Source organism: Xenopus laevis, chromosome 1S (assembly GCF_017654675.1).
Source record: "Xenopus laevis strain J_2021 chromosome 1S, Xenopus_laevis_v10.1, whole genome shotgun sequence".
NCBI classification, from domain to species: domain Eukaryota; kingdom Metazoa; phylum Chordata; class Amphibia; order Anura; family Pipidae; genus Xenopus; species Xenopus laevis.
This window is the reverse complement of record NC_054372.1, coordinates 98,634,594-98,656,321: the sequence shown is the minus strand read 5'-3', so window position 1 is coordinate 98,656,321 and position 21,728 is coordinate 98,634,594. Positions and strand designations below refer to the sequence as shown.

At 36.9% G+C, this 21,728-nt stretch overlaps 1 protein-coding gene across 2 annotated transcripts; it reads right to left on the bottom strand.

Moving 5' to 3' along the window:
- Positions 1-342: 342 nt before the first annotated feature.
- Positions 343-21,379, bottom strand: hsdl2.S (hydroxysteroid dehydrogenase like 2 S homeolog). Of its 2 annotated transcripts, none has more exon segments than NM_001089816.1 (12): positions 343-769; positions 1,483-1,611; positions 3,152-3,298; positions 4,250-4,321; positions 4,951-5,145; positions 13,178-13,276; positions 13,806-13,909; positions 17,809-17,923; positions 19,407-19,505; positions 20,046-20,209; positions 20,988-21,084; positions 21,316-21,379. In NM_001089816.1, coding segments are annotated over 11 exon segments (1,254 nt in total). In that variant the 5' UTR covers positions 21,005-21,084; positions 21,316-21,379; the 3' UTR covers positions 343-656.
- Between the last annotated feature and the right edge of the window lie 349 nt (positions 21,380-21,728).

The window sequence follows — 21,728 nt, the reverse complement described above, 5'->3', positions numbered from 1 at the left end:
TGTGAATGTTTTGGGCTAGTTATAAGACCAATATGAGGTGTATAGTGTAGTAATGGTGGAAATAAATCGGACTGATCTGCCATGATGAAATGGAATGAGCAGTGTCATTTTGGATAGACTAACTGCCAGATGGTTAAAGTCAGTCAAAAACCCCATCCAACTCTGGGTATATACTGTATGACCAGCACAGTTGGCTTGGCCCATTCATTACAGAGGACACTTTTGTGTATAAATAAGACGACTAATGAATACATCTTTAGCTACATTTAACTAAATCACTCTCCTCTCCACTTCAATCCCCAGAATTAATATAATAATAAACAATGTATTCTGGTTCTGCAGTGTTGTTTTTGTTTTATTTTATTCAAAAAGAATAATGTATTCATTATTTCACACTTCAATATTAAAGACACTGAATATTTTTATCATGTCTCAGGGATCACTTCAGGGAAAAGCAGTGCACAGGTCTGCAATTTGTTACATTCAGTCACGTTGCTGCAGTTGTGTTACTGGTTTGTAATAAACTCTAATTTGCGCATATTGTATAAAAGGGTCATTGGTAACTTGGAAGAACTTGGCTTGATCTGTTTACTTGACGGGTACTTTTCCTTCTGCTACAGTATGTAAGACAGATCCAGTGGTTAGCATATATGTGATTACAGCTTTGCATTCATCTGGCCTAAGATTTTTTCCAGTTTCAAAGCCAGGCCCATGTCTCCTTTAATCTTCAGCTTCCCACTCATGAATGCCATGGTAGGCTTCATCTTGCCTGGTGAGAAAATATTAGGGAAAAAATAAAGAAATGTTTCAAATAATTTCTATTACTATCCATAGTTTTCATTTTATGAAGTCTCATTTTTAGGTCAGTGTGTCCTTACAGCCTTCAAGTATGATTATCCCTACCAATACTAGCTGTTGGGATCTCATTAAAGCAGAGTATTTTTTTAACCCACAGTAGCTGGTCAACAATTAGCTGTGAACAGTCAGCTTTAATAAGGATAATGAAGGTGAAATTCTTATTTGCTATGGGTTAGTTCTCTGGAATAAAATTTCTCATAATTTGTATATATTCTGTCAAAGAAAGATTGCCTGCTAGTGTTTGCAAGCAAGCTTATTTGTCCTAAATGCATACTGAAGATCCACTTTGATATTTATCCCAATCTACTACAGTCAAACACCATTTTCAGGGGGACCAAAACAAAAGTAAAATCTAAAATGGGGTGATGTAATTTGAAATTTGCCAGTAGGATTGGTGTGGACCACAAAAAAAATAAAAATATTTAAAATGAGGGAAAACATGCAATATTTAAAAAATGAAGGCTAAACTGAAAAGTTGCCAGAGGAATTTTATAATATATAATTTAGCATAAAGGCGAACAACCATTTTAAACAGCTGCAAATAAAAAAAAAAGAAAGGAAACTCCTGGCATCCATATAAATATGAACCATGGGTGCTCCCTGGACTATGTGTTCCCTGTTTACCTGCAAACATTTTGATGAAATCCCCACTGTCCATGCTCATCACCACATCAGCTTTAGTAGATGGTTCTCCTTTACCCACTCCTCCTTTGTCATTCTTCAAGTCCAGAAACCAGTTGCCACTTTCTTCACCTAAATGGAAATTCATGTTGTTCTACATTATTGGACTTTTACAATATTTCTGTTTCTTACACAACTCAAACACTTTTAACATAGCAGATATGGTTAAACATAACACATCCATCATGTTCAACCTTTTCGTCTGAGGGGTAAATTTATCAAAGAGTGAAGATCACCACAGTCCTCTAGCGTGAAATACAGCCTCTCTCCATTCATTTTCATAATTTATCAAAGGATGAACTTTCACCCATTGATAAATACTCTTAAAAATCCCATAGAAATGAATGAAGAGTGGCGGAATTTCACACTAGCAGACCGTGGTGATCTCTAACTTCACTCTTTTTTTAACCAGAAAACCAGAAAAATGCTTTATTGAATATCACAGACATCAATAAAAAGAGAAACAGTATGACAGGTATCAATAAAGTATAAGAGAACATATTGCAACAGAGTCATGTGTCATTATTCTGGTTATAGTGATATCATAATAAGGAATAAGCATATAAACACATAAAGGAAAAGAAAGGAATATAAAAAAAAGAAAAGGTAACTGTTATGCCTGTTATGATCTGACAGGTAATTTAACTTCACTCTTTGATAACCCCTTTGAAAACCCATTCTTAAAGTTGTCTAAGGTAAAGTATCACCAATCCAATTGATTCAGTGAGAGAATTCCATAACTTCACAGCTTTTGTTAACTTGAAACCTCCTTTTTTCAAATCTGAAATGTCCTTATAGTCTTAGTTTTTACACTACAGCATACAAACTGTTATATTATCAGTTGGTCAGAGATTCTGCTTTGTACAGTCAATTCTATGAGATGGGTGCTTCGCCAATACCACCACACAAGTCACAGACAGAACTATATTAGAGAATAAGAAAGATCTAACTATATGAAAAATATACCATAAACTTTAGCTATAAGTCATCCTCCTAACACATGACTCATCTATTGCTTTCACATATTTGTTACAGATGTTTCACATTGGTTCAGAAACACTGGGGATGCGCTAGAGATAATAGTTTTTTAAATTTCCAGTGCACCAGTCCCCATTTTACAGAATAAAAGGGAGGGGATGGGGGTGATGAACGTCAGTGGGCCTAGGGGTGCCTGCTATGTAAATCCGGCCCTGCAAATCACATGCGATACATGTTTATCTTTGTTGTCCCTCCAAAGCCACACCATCATTAGTAATACTCCAATGTGAATCATAGCATTTTCATTCTTAGGTGGTGGCCAGCAATTGCAGTTACAGCACACATTAACGTCAGATACACTTGGGTTGGCATGAGCAGCAGGACTGCAGTTTTGCCTTCCAGGCAGAAGGAATTGATAAGATGGTGGCTGTGAAGGATACAGGCACAGCTTAACTTAAGGAGGTCCTTTCTGTCTTATCTGAATGATTAAAAAAAAAATGGCCTGGGAGATCACTCGGAGGCCAGCCGATGGGCTCATACTGTAATTAGTGAAATACCGTTCTTTACCCTTAATTTTGTGTGTGTAGAAAAAGAAAAGAATCAAGTGGATTTATTTAGCAGTTAAGACCCATACCAGATAGTACAAATTGGTAGATGCCTTGAGTAGATTTCACAGCCTCTTCATTGACTGAACGCTCAATGGCTTTAAATGTCTCTTGCAGAGGGCTAGCGTCTTGTGATTTTGCCTGCTTTTTTCCAGCCTTAAAGGCAGCAGTGGCACCTGTAAAGAAAAAAAACCATGAGGTACAGAAAGGGAATTTCTGCTTTGTCTGCCAATAATGCTTAGCCAACTGTACTGCTAAAGAAGAAATGCTAAGGAGTTAGTATATAAAAGGTGCTCAGTATAACCGTTTCTCAGTTCCCATCCAAAGCAAAAACTGTGAACTTTTACTTTTTTCCTTTGTAAAATCACATAATCCATTACTCCTCATTGTTGTACCATCATCAAGAACAAATCTACAGGATTCCTGGAATTTCTTACCTCTTAACACCTCTTATTATATTTACCTTGATTATGGTTCTATGACCCCAAATGTAACCGTTTATTGTTCTCATTTTCTGCACTACTGTGCAAAGGGAAAACACAATGCAAAATAATGGGAAGGGACAACTCATGGAATAAAATAAGATGTTGTCTATGTGATTTCATTTTGGAACATTTCCTGCAGGAAAAATGGCTGATAATACAAAAAAAGTACCTTTAATAAACCACAAGGGCATAGCTAAGCACTTATTGTTCATTAGAAGGCATGTTCATTGTGCTGTTTTTAAATTTGTGGAGTGCTTTGTAAGAACTAAAATCTCAGGTATTTGCATGTTGATTATATGAATAGGTTTACTTTTGGAACAAACTGCTTTGCACTCTGGGACATACTGTATACAGTACATGTTTATACTACTTCCTCCCGCACCGGCATATTCCTAGACGCGTGGGAGGAAACCCAACAGGAAAACCGCAGATAATGCCCTGGTTATATGGTTATTCTTATTTATTCATTTCTATTTTATTATTACGCTTATAGATCTTTTTCAGGACCTATCCTATTCATCTTCCATTCTGAATTCCAAACTAACTGCTGCCCTAGTGATGAGCAGATGCAATTCTTATTTTCATCTGTGATTTTCTCTTTAAACTAGTCTTCGTAGTCTTCCAAATCTTACAACCACCTACCATGTTCTTCCATTGCACTGGCAAGTGTCTCCGGGCTCTCATCTAAGAAGAAATCTGGAAGCAATGGGTGTCCTAGCAGCCAAAGAACAAAAACAAAGAATTGCTTTAACGTATATATACAAAGACCACAAATTCTATGGTTTATTGTTCAGGCATGGCATTATTAGCCCCAGAATGTGCAGCCAATTCCTTTCGGTGAGGAAGGTGATATAGACTTGTCTTTGTGCTACTTCCCCATGCCATCTAATTGGTTCAACCAAATTTCTCAATTTTACTGTTCTGTTTAAAGGCATGACAGGGATAATGCCTGGGACACACAAATGCCAATTATGACTTAATGTAGGGTAGTTGTCCTAGGTTATTAGCTTGTTACTGTATAGATGTGCCAATGGAACCAATGATTAATGGATTTTCCAAACATATCCACTCAGAAATCTAGAACACATCAAACACATGGGCTAAGAAGGTGCACATGTTTAGTGGAAACTGAACAACATTATCTGCCTGTCACATCCATCAGTGATGTCAAAGATGGGTGAGCACTATTTAAAAGCTTTATAACATTACAGACAAAAATGATTTAGGAGAAATTTTACTTGATCAGTCACTACCAAAAATAATAAGATTCATTTGGGCCACAGGCATTTGTATTCCCACCTTTCATTTATGTATAAAACAAATATGCTTGTCAAAACACATACCAGGACTAATAGCGTAGACATCAAGGTCCTTGATTCCCTCCTGCTGCAGCAGCTCCTCATCAATGACAAAGTTTCCAGTGAAATCCTTTGTCTTTGTCAGAATGGCATAGGCAGCATCAGCCATAATGTCTGGCTTCCTGCACTGCTTATCCACCCCAGATCCCCCCAGCATGTCCATAGCAGCTGTATGTATGGCTGTAATAGAAATCACACAGAAAACTTAAACCAACAGAAGCATCACTCCTGACTTGTTTATAGTCATCCAAAAATAGTCAAGTGTTGTCCAACATGTTTCCACATAGTAGGCCTATTGTATAAATATAAATGTTAGTATTAAAGTATGTGGTATATATACAGTATACAGATATAGTTTTGAGCATATTACCCAATATTTAAGACATGACACTTTTAGTCAAAATAGAAGATTTTGTCTAAACATCTAGGCCCCACTAGCTCGGAACGACTTTCTAAGCAAGTGAGCCTGTAAACTTGGCAGCTGACTTACACAAGGGAAGTGAAGCACTGAACTGGTCTAACCTTTTTGTCTAACTTTTAGTATAGCTATTGCTTTCCCTTAGCAATGGAAATCGAAGCAGAAATAGTTATTATGTGCCTAAAAAGTGTACTAAAAAAATCAAATGACCAATTTTATGTTCCTTTAGTGACACAGTAAACAATTTTCAGATCAGGGATTGGATAATAGAAAGTGTATCTGATATGAAACACATGATCAAATATCAGGGAATAAAAGAACTCCTTCTTCATTACTTGTCCCTGTGTGCCATAAGCCATTTCCTTCATAAAGAAATGGGATGGCAAGCAGCTGCCTCACCATTAATATGATTTGATCACTGTGGTTTTTCATTAGAAGACGACAGCAACTAAAATGTTTTGTGTAATAGTACTTTTAAATTATCCATGACATCTTATATCTACTTAAGGTCAACCAAAAGTAGCAACCCTATATACTGTAAGAAAGAGATACTTTTCCTTCCAAACTAAAGCTGACCACAGACACAAAGATCCTTTATTTTAATGGTTAGTGGCAGGTCGGGAGATGGGGAAGTCCGATCGTACATTGATTCGTATGATCGGACTTCCCTATCTCCCGACCTGCCACTAACCATTAAAATAAAGTACAAAAGAACAGATCAGCCGATGTTCTGCCCCTGACAGCAATCGTACGAAAGTTACGTCCAACCAAAGACAGTCTCCCTCTGAAAATCATACGATCGGCAATACACGCAGAGATATTATCGGCAGCCGACAGAAATATTTTAACCTGTCCGATCGACCAAACGTCCGATCTCCGCCGGACGAAAAATGTCGGGACTCTCCACACACGGTCCGAAAATCGTATGAATCCTCGATTCGTATGATCAGATCTTTGCGTCTTTGGCCAGCTTAAGCCTGTAGAAAACTTAGTTTGGGATCAGTTATCCAGAAACCAGCTAGCCAGAAAGCTTTGAATTATGGAATGGCCATCTCACAAAGACATTATAATCAAATAATCCAAATTTTTAAAAATGATTTCCTTTTTCTCTGTATTAATAAAACAATACCTTGTACATGATCCAAACTAAGATATAATTAATCCTTACTGGAAGCAAAACCAGCCTATTTGGTTTATTTAATGTTTACATGATTTTCTAGTACACGTATGGTATGGAGATCCAACTTACGGAAAGATCCATATCTGAAATACCACAGCTCCCAAGCATTCTGGATAACAGGACCCATACCTGTACTACTGAAGATAGCTAGCTAGTCATTAATCATATATGGAAATCTTTATGTTCCCCTGCGTTTCGTCCGCAGGGGAACATAGGGCAAAACACACGTATGTAAGGACCCTAAAAAGCACAGTATGACCATTGTTCCCATGGTTGTGGGAGTCTACTGACTACACCAGGTTAACTGGCTGCTGATTTGTGTATGCGTGCCACTTGTATAATAAAGATTTCATTGTACAATATTACTTTACACTTGTTACACTGCTTGTTTTTTTCTAATGAAATATCTCTCTCCTAGACAGAATTTGAGGATACAGGTATAGGCTTAATTATCTGGAATGCTTGGGATCCATAATTTGGATCACCATACCTTAAGTCTACTAAAGACATTTGAACATGAAATAAACCCAATAGGATTGTTTGAGTCTGATAAGGATTCGTGCAGCGTAGTTACCATAAACTACAAGGTACTATTTTATTATTACAGGAAAATTTAATCATTTTTAAAAATTACAATTATTTGACTGAAATGGAGTCCATCATGTATGGCCTTCCTGTAATTCAAAGCTTTCTGGATATGAGATCCTGTGCTTCTACTTGCCAAAATAAGCATTGTTCTCATGTATTTTCATTTTAAAAATTACTTTGCAGGAATATTGAAAGTTATCAGATATCTTTATACACTGTAGTTTCTTTGCTATGTCCCAGACCTGACACTTAAAAGGTGATTAGGAGGCTTTCATTAGCAATGAAACAGCACCTTGTCTTATACCTTAGAAATACAAGTAAAGGCAATATGGCTAAATGTAAATGAAGCTCCATACCGCAATAAAAATATCACCCGTGTGTTTTGTAAACAATACAGAATGGTGACTAAAATCCCAGCAGTTATGTATATTTAAAAAAATGGCTACACCTATCGCTGATGCTATACTTTACATGTAAATATTACCTTAAATTATCTTATAATTAAAGTTTCAATTGGAATATCACACTTTCTGGTTTTGGAATGAAACGCAAGAATCATAATTAAACGAAATCTATTAATAAAAATAATAATATACATAATACAAAGAAGAAACAATGTCCTTTTAGGCAACAAGTTAAATATGAATTCTTCATACATATATGGTAGATTACTTGTGAGACCTTAAATTTGTTATTTCTTGAGAAAAAAAAAAGCTTTTGTATTTTTGGAGCAGAAAAAAAAAATCTTAAATCGGTTGGTGATTTTTATTAGGAATTGTAAGATGGTCGGTGGTTGTGTGACTTTTAGGGGGAAATAAAGGTCTTCTTAAACAGTTTTCCTCCAGCATTTACTCCATAATCAAGAGTATTTTTCCCCAAAAAGCCAGGTACCATAAGTACTGCAGTAAATGAAAATAAAAATTGAAAAGTGCCACCATAATCTACAAATGAACTGAAGAGTTTTTGAAGCTGCCTTTAATGGGCACAATTGTGTGCTACTATTATGAAGAGAAAATGATGGAAGTTGTGAGAAATGAGGATATGACAATGAGGAAAGAAAAAAGGGCAAGATATACCTACTGATTCCAGATTATAAAGAAGCACGGCTTTCTTTTTAGCCCCCATGCTGCAAATTGAAAAAGCCTTTGAAAAAGAAAAAAAAATAGGAAGCATACGCACTAGGAACTCAGAAAGCAATTATGAACTTCACTTGCCTGCTGACACCTTTTTACATTTCTTTGTATATCTCCCTTTTATCACAGCAGATAAAAATCCATGGTATTGCTAAGTGTTGTAGAAGTTTGTCGAGTATGGCTTGAGTTTTACAGAGCTGCTTCTTCTTCTGTGACTAATAAATTGACTGTCTTGTTTTTTATATTTACAATTGTCGAATATTTATCCACTGTAATTTACTTTAATTGTTTTACATAAACTTGCCTTTAATAGTGGCCTGGATGATTTTTTGAACAAGTATAACATCCAAGACAATGGTGATCTTAAGATCACTATAAGCATCTATTATCCAGTAATTCCGGGTGCAGAGTTTCAGAAGGGGAGGTGGAATGAATGCACTGGTGCCAAGTGCCATATAGGAAAGTTCAATAAGCAGCTTTGCTCATAAGTAGCTTTAATGAATGCTGTCAATGTCAGTTGATTACAATTTTACCAACAGTTGTTGCTGTGGTTGAAAATGTTTCCTGATGTATGTAGATTTTTATTCAATTAGCACTGTACAGTAGAGGCTAATGTTGCACACACTTGTGCAATATCAGGCCAATATCCACGCCATGTATTCAGTTAGCAGGCAGGTTGCATTCCTGACATTGAGAACATAATGTGGGTAGTAGAGGGCTAAATAAGAGGTTTTTCCACTGGCAGAGAAAATGCTGCATGTGACATTTGCCTTAGTTCTTACAGTCTTGATTTCCCATGGTTGAAGATTCATCCCGGCACATGGGCTTAAGTTGCCTTGAGTTCATACAGACACAAAAGGTGTACTATTTCTAGCCTATTTTTTTTTAAAGGGTCAGTAAAACCAACAAATGAAAGTGTATTTAATTAAACTATAATGCACTGTTGGCCTACGCTGGTAAAACTGCTGTGTTTGCTTAAGCAACTCTACTATAGTTTATATAAACAATCTGCTGGGTAGCTTTGGGGGCAGCCATTAAAATCTGAAAAAGGAGAAAAGGCACAGGTTACACAGTTGATAATAGATAAGCCCTGTAGTATACAAAGAGATTCTACATATCTTATCTGTTATCTACTATTTGTCTTAAGCTTGAATTGGTGCCCCCGCCACTACACTGCAGCTTGTTTATGTAAACTATAATAGTCTTTCTGAAGCAAACACCCCAGTTTATTCAGTTCAAGGCAAAACTACATTATTTATTCATTACTTAAAAACACTTTCATTTTATGATGTTATGGTTCCTTTAAGCTTTAATCTATGCCTGGCGTGTGTATTGCCCTATGGTAGATGGATAAACAGTAATTTCCTTACTGTACCTCTGGAATATGATCCTGCTGTTTTAGCTTTTTTAATTAACAATATTAATGTGAAGAATGCTTTTAAGTATTTTCACACTCATTATGTGTGCCACTTTAAATTGTGATTCCATATTTAGAATCTTCTTGAATGACATCACATCAAATGCATGTTCCCAAATGTCTATCAAGAAGCACATTAAGTTATGTAAGATTACTGTCAGTCAAACGTTGGTTGATAACACAGTTGATTTGGGAGAATGATGAAACTGTCTTCTTCATTCCTGTTCTGAGTTTGAGCTACTGATTTATTGCTTCATATGCAGCAACTGTTTCACAAAATCTGGCTCAAGGATAGACTAAGTTCCAGTCAGAAACCCATCTTTACATTTATTTATTGTCTTCCATGTGAAATGGTAACAATTTATTTACATCTCATTCTATCCATCTGTAAAATTATATGATATCCAAAAGATGAATGTATAAAATAATACCGATATGGTTACTAGGGATGATGTCAGTTTAAATATATGAGAAGTTGTATGTCCTGACTTTGCTTCTAGTGTGTGGGGTTTACTTGAGGAACATGTCAAAATCTTAAAGCAGCAACACAAATCAGCAGCACACCAAGGCCTCTCTATGGCAGCAATCTTGGTGCAGAGGTCGTCAGCACCCTTTTCATCTATATTCACTTCAGCAAGTGCAGTGCACCGTCCTACTGGCTTCTATATACCACATCTTTCTTCTGTAGGTGACGTGGGGGAGAAGCAGGAAGGGAGCAGAGCCGACAGTGGGGGGGGGGAAAAAGAGTTGGGGTGATGCGCCCGGATAAAACGGCCTGAGATAACAGATAAGCTCTGTTGTATACAATGTATCTAGAATGTATCTATTATCTACTGTTTATCCTGTACTTGAATGGCCCCCCCATGGCTGCACAGCACCTTGTTTATATAAACGTTTTCTGAAGCAAACGCAGCAGTTTTACCAGTGCAGGGCTACAGTACATTATAGTGTCATTCTTTTAAAACACTTTCATTTCTTGGTGTTACTGCTCCTTTAAGTGCAGGCCTACACACCAATATTACAGTTAAAAAAAATTCACTTGTTGTTCAAGGAATAAAATGTTGTTATCTGGTAGAGTGAATTATTTGTAATACAAAAACAGTGTAATTTAGAAATAAAAACTACACCTTAAAAATCATAACAGAATCCTTAAAAGGTTTTTCTTTCATGTATATTCTCCAAAAGTGTGTGCAAACCTATAGTAAATAACTCCCATGTATGGTACCCTTTGAAAAAATAAATACCTGTGCATTTCACTGCAAAGAAGCAAAATGTAGGCATGAGTAGTTTATACCAATAAAGATTTCTATTGATTTTTAACTCTACATTCGTCTGATCCATGCGTGACCTTTTAAGTGCCCTGCTACAACATTTTGCTTCTTTGTATACGGTTTATCCGCACCCTTGAGCCGAGGGCCGGGGGCAGAAGCACCTGGGCCACCTACTCCATTTGGTGAGTTAGTTATTCTACTGGCGAAGCCCAGCTTAAACACATATGTTTGTTTCGCATTTCACTGCAAAGTCATGCTGCTCATACAGTAAACATTAAAGGAACAATTCAGTGTAAAAAATAAAAACTGGATAAATAGATAGGATGTGCAAAATAAAAAAAATGTTTTCAATGTAGCAATTTTCTTGTATGCCTACAACAAAGTTCAGCATGACTAAAATACCCTCTTGCACTACACAATGTTCTATGCGTCTTTATAAAGTGCATCCGTATGGTCCCAATGCATTCCTGAACTCTATCGGACTACACGAACAACATCGCCATGACAACAGATATCATTTACAGATAGGGTTGAAGCAGACTTCAGAAAACCAGCCAAAGAATTCTAATAGGGTTGGGCACTATAAGGTTACAGACATCAAAAAGAAGCAGACATACATTGTACTGCAGAAAAAAAAAAGTAAACACTAACACTATTTGTGTTTAATTTACTATAGAAGTATGGTTATCCTAGAATTTATCAGCCAGACATTTTTCAAATCAGATTATGTGCAAAGGCTTCTACTACTTTACACAAGGTACACAATACTGCCAAGCTGCTAATAAATTTAATGAATACGCTGTAAATGGCCTTACAGTTTCATTGCTAAGAAAAGGTTACCATAAATAATAAAGCGCAGGAGACGATCTGCTATTGTGCCATTTTTTTTTATTTTAAACCAAGCCTCTCGCTTGAACTACTTGCCCTTTCCAATGGATAAATAAATAATCACGAAGAAATGACAGCTGTATATATTAATAGCTGCCTTTGATGTGCTGCCATTTCAATAGCAGGAATTCACTGCTGTCTGTGATACTTCATTGTTATGCATACAGAACCAACATGCTTCTATAATAATGACACAATTGAATCAGTGTTGGACAGGTTTCATCATTCATTTCAATATACTGAAAGATCCATATCCATATCTATATCTATACACACCCAGTGGTGGCATTTTATCAAATGCATTTCAGTCGCACTTGCAATTCGTTACAGAGTATTTGCTTTTTAGATGGGGCCAGTGACCCCCGTTTGAAAGCGGGAAAGCACCAGAAGAAATCGGCAAATCATTTAAAAAAACTACAACTACTAAAAAAAAAATGAAGACCAATTCAAAAGTTGCTTAGAATTTGCCATTATATAACATACTAAACGTTAACTGAAAGGTGAACCAACACTTTAATGTGCGGAAAACAAGGGTTCTGTGTGCTTCCATAATATGCATATCACATGTAAAGGTGTTCACAGCCATGCCTGCTTACTCCCATAACGTTAACACTTTGTATTTATCTAGACACTGGGCAATTGTTGCTCAGTTTTTGGGTTACCACCTTTGCTTCTATTTCCTAGGCATACTGCTCATCATAAAAAAAAAAAAAAATACCAATACACTACTAACTAGTTACATGTTGCTTGACTTACACTAATGTCGTCTTACATTGCACTCTCTACACTAGGAAGGTAGCCCCTCCTCATCCCTGTCAGAGTACAGAAAAAGTATGGGGGGGGGGGGTAAGTGGGGGCAGCATTCATTAAATACTTACACTGTAACCTTGATAAAAGCTATGCAAATGATGCAAAAAGTTGGGTTACACTGATCCAGTAGCTTTTTCAATAAATTCATTTTCATCCTCAGTTCTGCCAAAGATACATGCAGTACACAGTGCCTGGCTAAATGACACCCCACTCATGCACCCCCACCCTCATGCTGCCCAGTGGTGACGTCAAAGCCCCCACTACTCATCTCTAGCTAGGCTTAGCAAGAAATGTTTATGTCCATCCAAACTTTTCTACCACTCCCAGCACTGATGAACTTACAGAAAGGCCAGACTTAGGGGTAGTCAGGCAGAATATTTGTGTGTCTAGTCTCTAGGGCCACCTGCCTCACAACTGTGCCCTAGGAACACATGTTTGTCAGCAAGAAAAAAAAAAAAAGGAAATATAGAACAAAAGCCTCAAAGCCATATGTGTAAGAGCTATTACCTGTTTTTGGCCACAAAGCATTGACAGCAATTTCTCCTTTATATTCCTCAGACATTCCCAGCGCACACATAGACATCCCATATTTTGCAATGGTGTAAGCTGAAATACACAAGTATTAAAGTATTCAGGGCCATAGAAGGATTAAAAATGACAAACACCTAAACTTTGTTATATACATTTGTAGTTCACAAATAGGTCTCACAAATATATACATACACACTGTATGGCGCTAATAAAATGGGACTGACTTTTCCCTACAATTTTCCACATATTCATATAAAATAATGCAAAATGAAAGAAAGCAAACCACATTTTTTCACTATTTTGCCAGAAGCTGCAATAGTGATTTTGATCAAGCTGTCAATTCTTTTTTTATAAAATAGCCCTTAGGTAACAATATATTGTCAGTTATTTGTATTATATATATTTTTTATTATTATTAGTTATTACTAATATTAATATTTTCCAGTGCAAAACATCCTACTTGAACTGGGTGGACTATGTGGAAACAATGATTTAGTACAAAAAATGTAATTAACATACATTATGATGTATTAGTTCAATTTTAGTTACACAGAACAATCTAGGTTTGTTCAAATGAAGACCATACCCAGATATTGGAACTTACCACAGTGGTTCTTGAACCACATTGGGTTGAGGTTTAATGGAGGGCTCAGATTTAGAATATGGGCCACTTTGCTTTTTTTCAAGTATGGGATGCATATTTTTGATCTGAAAACAAAAAAAAATTTTTAAATCGAACAATTGTGATAAAATATTTTTTACAGTATTAGCAATGCGCATACATGCATTTTACCTATGTCATACTACAACTGATGCATTTCAAAGGGAACCTGTCACCCAGACATAAAAAAGCTGTACAATAAAAGGACTTTCAAATTAAACATGAACTCCAAATTCTTTTTTTTTTTTTACATACCTGTTGTAAACTCACTTAAAAATCTCAACTGTCACATGTATTTTTGTATGTTGCATGTGTAGATAGATAGATAGATAGATAGGATAGATAGATGTTGGAAGCTAACAAAAATCACAGAATGTTTAAAATTCAAAGATCTCTGGTTACAGCAAATAACGCAAAGCTATTAAAGGCTGAGCTATTTGAAAGGGAATAATTATGGGATCCACCTAGCACATTCAGAGAGGGTTTTTTTTTACAAATTTTATTTTATATATGTAGATATATCCTGCTTAAAATGTCACTGTCCACCATGTGTTCAGTAACCTAAATCACAAACCTTACAGTTTCTAACTTTGCATTGTAAGTAACATACTGCTTGTTTTAGGTCTGTTGTAAGTCTACATAGCCCCTAGTAAACGTGCATAGCACCCACAGCCAAAACGAAACGTCACAGGCACAGCAGACAGGCATAATCATGCCAATTAAAATTTCAATTGAAGCCATTTTGTAAAGTTTAAATGCAAAATTAATTAGATGCCTCCTTTTTATCTATTGTCTCCTTCTACAATTACACATGTGAATGTAAAACCTTCCTCTTTGTCCCTTTCTGCAGCACAGCTATCATTCCGTGATCGTGGTTATTAGAATCAAAGTGCTCCCTGACAACTTCAAGCAGCACTTGAAACTCAGCTGTATACATGCAAAGGCAGATTTTAATCAGGATATTGTTGCACAGACACAATCATTTATATACAGACAAGATACGGAAGCACATTCTATTGTGCCAAGTTCAATAAAATATTCAAGTGTAGACAATAATTAGAGGCTTATCTGCTCTAGGCTGGCATTTTGTGCTAGGTTAAAAAAAAATTAAATAAAAAAAAACATTGATTAGACAAAAGGAAAAAAAAACACACATACAGAAATAGCTTAAAAAATATATGTAGTGGTGGATAATATATAATCCCTATAACAATAAAGATTTTAGATGTTGTTCCATAACTATGAAAATGCACAAGGTGGCAAGACCAAGTGCTTTTAACAGGCCAGTGAATTCAGACGTCTATTATTTTTATATACACTGTATAAGTACATTCTGCAGCATTGTATGCTATATTTGATTAAAAGAAACAAAAAAAACAAAAGCCTTTGCCTTTTTTCCCCTAGTATCTCCATTGGTGGAGCAAAACACAGATCCTTTTTGGTCAGCCACTTACTATCTGACTGCCTAGTGGAAATACCCTTTACGCCTATACACACTACTGCTCCTTAATGGTAACTGATAATACAACAAGAAAAACCGATAAAGATACAGAAGCTAATTTACTAACAAAAGTGCTAAATTGCAACAGTGCAGTAGCAACCCATCAAATATTTTCTTTTCATTATCAAACTCATTGCTGTCCAACTTCTGTGGCAACAATGGCCGGAATTTTTCTGGGCTACATGGTGGATGAACAATAATGGAAGCCAGTGTTGAAAACCTCCTTTTTTTAAACTACAGACACGTTCCTAACAAGAAGTTTAAAGGAAAACTATACCCCCAAAATGAATACTTAAGCAACAGATAGTTTATATCAAATTGAATGACATATTAAAGAATCTTACCAAACTGGAATATATATTTACATAAATATTGCCCTTTTACATCTCTTGCCTTGAACCACCATTTCGTGACTCTATCTGTGCTGCCTCAGAGATCACCTGACCAGAAATACTATAACACTAACTGTAACAGGAAGAAGTGAGGAAGCAAAAGGCAGAACTCTGTCTGTTAATTGGCTCATGTGACCTTACATGTGGTTTGTATGTGTGCAAAGTGAATCGTACGATCTCAGGGGGCGGCCCTTATTTTTTAAAATGGCAATTTTCTATTTATGATTACCCAATGGCGCATACTACTAAAAAAGTATATTATTATGATACTGGTTCATTTACATGAAGCAGGGTTTTACACATGAGCTGTTTTACTGAGCTGTGTCTTTTAATAGAGACCTACATTGTTTGGGGGGTATAGTTTTCCTTTAAGACCATGTCAGCATTAATGGTGGTAACACACCAAAAAAACAAATGGTTTGTGCTCACTGCAGGGATATCACATGTGAAAATTTAAGTCATATTAAAACATACCATTAAATCCACATGCCTCCTCCCCTGTGGATAACACAGCAACCCCCAGCAAACAATCAACATATTAAGGGCCTCTTAACAACAACTGCCAAATGCTAAACTCCCAGAATAAGCCCTACCAGGCTCACATCCCACAGATAGTGTAGGGCAGGCAGAGTAGGGCACACATGGAGCATAGGGCAGTCAAAGTATAGCACACACAGGGAGCATAGGGAAGGCAAAGTATAGCACACACAGGGAGCATAGGGAAGGCAAAGTATGGCACACACAGGGAGCATAGGGAAGGCAAAGTATGGCACACACAGGGAGCATAGGGAAGGCAAAGTATAGCACACACAGGGAGCATAGGAAAGGCAAAGTATAGCACACACAGGGAGCATAGGGCAGGAAGAGTATGGCACACATAAGGAGCATAGGGAAGGCAGAATAGAGCAGAAGACAGGGAAACCTATCAGGACTCTAAAATGAACAGTTCATACTATGCTACATACAGTGACACCATTCTGGTGCCCCTCCAGTAGTTTCCCTGAGCTGTGAACAGATGAATAACGGGGGGCTCTTTTAGTCTGGTGTGTGAACAATAGAGGTGTTACAGGTGTGAAAAATGCAGGGGGATTACAGGTGTGAATTATGAAGGATTTTACTGTCTGAATCAGTTAATCTTAGTATTGATACCTTTTAATTCTTCCACAAGGTAAACAGTCACAGCAAGCAGACTTTCAAATGGGCAGCCAGTTGGACAGCACAGATCTAACTTGTAGTAGACTGTTCAACTCACATACCCTGCCTTAGCTTTAACGCACAAAATATAACATTGATATTGTAATAATTTATTTTGCCCAAAATTACACCTTGTGAATAATGGATAATATACTTCCCTATATATAACATACATTAAGGTGGCCATACATTATAAAATCTGCTTATTTGGCAAGGTTGCCACACAAATTTAGCATTCACCCAATATGCCCACCAAAGGTGGCCAATATCGGGCAAATCCAATCCTTTGACCCTAGATCCAAATGATCAGGAATAGGGGCTGTCGGAGCAAGGAAGCATCAACAAGCCGATGCGGTCCTTCAAGATTCAAGATGAAGATCAAATGTGTCCGATCAATATCTAGTTGATTTTTGGGCAGATATCTGTCTGGTAGCCCAGTTGGAGGGCCCTGTATACGGGCAGATAAGATGCTGACTCGGACTAAAGGACTCGAATCTTCAGCTTAAATGTGCCCATGCATGGCCACCTTAACTTTATACAAGTAACGCTTATACAAAAAGCAGCAAACTATTTGCTATTAATGGTCATCCAAAGAACCTGAAAATCATTCCTGCAGCACCACAGCTTTCATCGTTACCTAAATATCACAAATGCCAAGCGTTCAGGATTTTAGTAGAAAAAATGGGACAGCTAGGAGGTACGCAGTATGTCAAACTTGTTCCCACACTATGGTTTACTCTTCAGCACTACCGGGAAACCCTGCCCATTATCACGCCACTTAAATATAGGTTAATAAGTATGACTGAAATGCTAAATTGCATTAAATGAACAAAACACATTACAGTCTTACAATACTTACGTAAGATATGTGCCTCTCGTGTTGATTCCCATCATAAGATCCACTTTCTTCATGGACGTTTCCAAGGTGTTGGTCAGACTAATAGCACTAGCATTGTTCACCAAGATGTCTATGCCTATTTTTCAAAAAAAAGCAAAGAATGTTACCGTTGCAAGAAACAAAATCAAACAGCTACTTTTCTCCCTATAAATATTCCGAATCTGCTATCAATCATTATCTGATACTAAAATGTTTAACGAATTAAAGAGGATCTGTACATAAACATGTAAATATGGAACATACTGACTTCCATGGAGCCATAAAGTTTCCCCTCACATTTGCCAGTTGGTGGTTTCTAAGATTTGTAGTCCAGCAACTTTTACCATTGACATTTTATAACAGGTGGGTTAGTTTTTAAATGCCCTCTTGACATTGCCATAACTTGGCTGCATGATCTTTGTCAAGTAATGGGCTGTGGGTTTATTTGAATTCTGATCAGAAGACACTACCAGCAGTGCTCCTGTCACTTACTACAGATATCCAGAATGGTCCGGACCTGAGGTTTTCTGGATAAGGGGTCTTTCCTTAATTTGCCTTGCCATTCCTTATTTTTACTTTAATTTTTTTAACTTTAAAGGGGTTGTTCACCTTTAAACACTTTTTTGTTTCAATTTAGAACAGTTTACAGGGTCGGCCCCCCCCTTCCAAAGCTGCTTCCGAAGGTGAAAAATTACACTTTACACTTCAATATTAGAAAAACCGTCACACATAGAAAACAGAAATTCATTGGAAAAAGTCATTATTTCTGGTGATCTATCTGAAAACAACTAGTTGTTTGAAGGTGAACCACCCCTTTAAGTAAAATGGATTGGATGATTTGTCAATAAGGATTTATTATAGCTCAGCTGGGGTAAAGTACAATGTCCTATATTATTATTTCAGAGAAAATTTAACGCATTTTCAAAAGTTAGAATTACCTGTATATATGTTATCCTACAGACAGAAAAAAAAAAAAGAGGGTTACACATCACACTACACTGTATTGGTGTTCTGACTGCTGCTTTAGAATTCAAATCATGCACAGTTCCAAAATGCAGATCTTACTTTATGACAATAAATGGCCTTCTGTCATCAAGGGTTAACAATTGAGAACCTTATTTTATATGAAGTGAGCCTCGATAGATAGATATAGATAAAGATATATATATATAAATCTAAGACTTTTTCCTTTGGGGATTTTTTTTAATGCATTTTATTATGCCATGATAATCCCTAGATTTCCCACCTACTCCACAGGATATGATTGAAAGTGAGGAAAAGGTAATATGGTCAAAGGGAATTTTCATGTGTGTTGAAGGTGAACTTAACCTGTATATTACAGTAAGGTCACGGTTGCATATATCTGTTTAAAAAGTAGTTTTCCATAAAACTTAAATATCGTTTAGCATTAGAGTGCTTATAGATGAAAATAAACTTATACCATACAATCATATATAGCAGACACATGCAAACAGGGAATGGGATCCCTATACAGAGAAATGCAAAGATTCTCTAGGACAGTAATGATAATGCAAGCAAGAGCTTGCTTGTGCCTACAACCAATTATAATACTACCATACCTCCAAATGCATCCACAGCTTTCTCCACTGCTGCACTGATTTGGTTCTCATCTCGAACATCCACAATGCAAGGTAAAGCCTTTCCTCCAGCTGCTTCAACTAATGCAAGGAGAGAGAATCAAGGTTTCCACTATTTGTATATCACAAGGAAGCACAACAAGATACAGCAAAGTATAAACAAACTCTGTTACATAGGGTACAAAGACATCTGGTCCAATAATCCAATACAATTAAAGTATAGAAATGTAAAACATTGCATAAAATAATTAAAACACACTAATATACAGCAAAGTATAGCCAGTATTTACCCTACTCATAATTTATTCCTTGGTATTGCACTGTAGGGTATGAAATCCTAACTGGAAAGTAGTGCACAAATTAAAATCTTCATATTCATTAGCTATCATCATAAATTAAGATGAGATTTTAATTAAAGTAATCTATGAACACAGTTGCAAGTGTGGCTGTCATTCCTCCTGTATAGTTGTGCTAAGGGCATTGTGTCTATCCGTCTCTGCTGAATAATGCAAAAGTGCCTACCCAAGCTTCTTAACCCTGAAACTTCTGCCAGGGAGCAAATCCATTAACAGCTGCAATTACTCTGGGATACAGAAAAGTGTACAAACAAACAACACTTACTTTCACTAGCTGCTGTATAAATTGTGCCTGGAAGCTTGGGGTGAGCTTCTGCTGTCTTGGCTGCTACAACAATGTTTGCTCCATCCCTGGCAGCCTTTAGTGCAATGGCTTTGCCAATACCACGACTTGCTCCAGTTATAAATAGAGTGCAACCAGCTAGTTTTCTGGAAAAAACAAAAACGGTTGATAACAGAACCACTGTAGACTGCAGCACTTAATTTCCTTCTGTTTGTAGCTGTAATTTATCCATCCACTCACTTAGATTGTAAATTGATAGAATCCATTGATACAATTAAGTTTTGTTCCAAACAAAATAGGTGAAGTAAAAAAAAAAAAGCATGGCTAACATGAAAAGGCCAAACCAGCAGCATGTGGCTTTCAGCAGATGTAATAAGAGCCACTGCTCAGCAAGTTGGAAAGCCCTTATCTGCTTCATTCATATCAGCTAAACAAGCTAGCACACAGGCAGATTCGGGGAGATTTAGTCACCTGGTGGCGAATCGCCTCTTCTGCAGGGCAACAAACTCCCCAAAAATTTAGTATTCAAAAATAGGTATACACTAGATATAGAATTCTGATAAATCGCTTAAAAGCTTGCAGTTTGCTAGTATTCTGAGGCAGTGCTTGGAAAATTTGGTAGTGTACTACCGGGAGCTCTCAACTTCTAAATTTCCATAAAAATATTTGGAATCTGTAAATTTGGGACACATGGGGCATTGCAAATTAGTTTCATACATAAAAGATGTTAGGGGAGTGAACTACACAGTAAAGATTTAGAAAGCTCAGGTTGATCTGAAAAACAAACATGAAATCCTGCTGGCACTTAAAAAGCTAAACAGGAAAGAAGTTAAACATGTAATATGCATGCAATTAAAACAAAGTAAACTCTTATTGACATTGAACAGAATGCCATCCCACACGTTACAGTCACAAAATGCTTACCCTGTATTTGGCAGCATAGTAAAGGACTAGATAAGGCACACGGTTCCAGACCAGGTTTTTGCTAAAGGTACAAACTGACAGCAGCTCGGTTTCTGTTCTGTAAGGTAAAGCAGGTGATATGAGACAGTTATTTGTATGTGCAGTATACACAGACAACCTTTGCCCTACATTACCAAGTTCGTCCAGGCAATTCAATGGATTAAAGGTCAAATGCAAACCAGTGTTACAGAGGTCATAGAACCCAGCATAGTTATAACCCACTTAATAATGATATTTGGGACATGCTGCACACATTATGGCGCTGATATAATGAAGATAGCAGGCATACCTTTACACACTTATATTCTCATTGCCAAGAAGAATCACCAAGCTGCTTCCTTTATACACACAAGTCCCAGAAAGGTATGCAAGCAGGAAGCAATAAGTTCCAGCCAATCAGTGAACGCTTGAGACAACTGAGTTGCATCTAATTGGCTGGTTCCTGCCAGCTAAGACTGAGGCTTGGAACGCAGGAAATTATGTAGTGAAGGCAAATAGCAGTGAGTGTAGTTAAAAGAGGCAAGGAGTTAGACGTATTGGGGGAGGGAGCTTAGCTACTCTCAGCCACTAACCATAAATGAGGGAAGGCAGGATTTGTGCTGCGAAAAAAGTGAAGAGATTGGGTATAATATGATGCTGTGCTAGTGCTACCCGATTCTGTCATCTCTAACTGCAAATTAGTGGAGACTGAACAAAAACAAG

Bases quoted from the DNA above. Each gene is read 5' to 3' on its own strand.
- hsdl2.S (XM_018239815.2), bottom strand. The intron at 13,910-17,808 runs GTAAGTATTGTA...TTTTGTTTTCAG, and splicing joins ACGAGAGGCACATATCTTAC to ATCAAAAATATGCATCCCAT. The intron at 770-1,482 runs GTAAACAGGGAA...TTTTCTCACCAG, and splicing joins TTTCATCAAAATGTTTGCAG to GCAAGATGAAGCCTACCATG.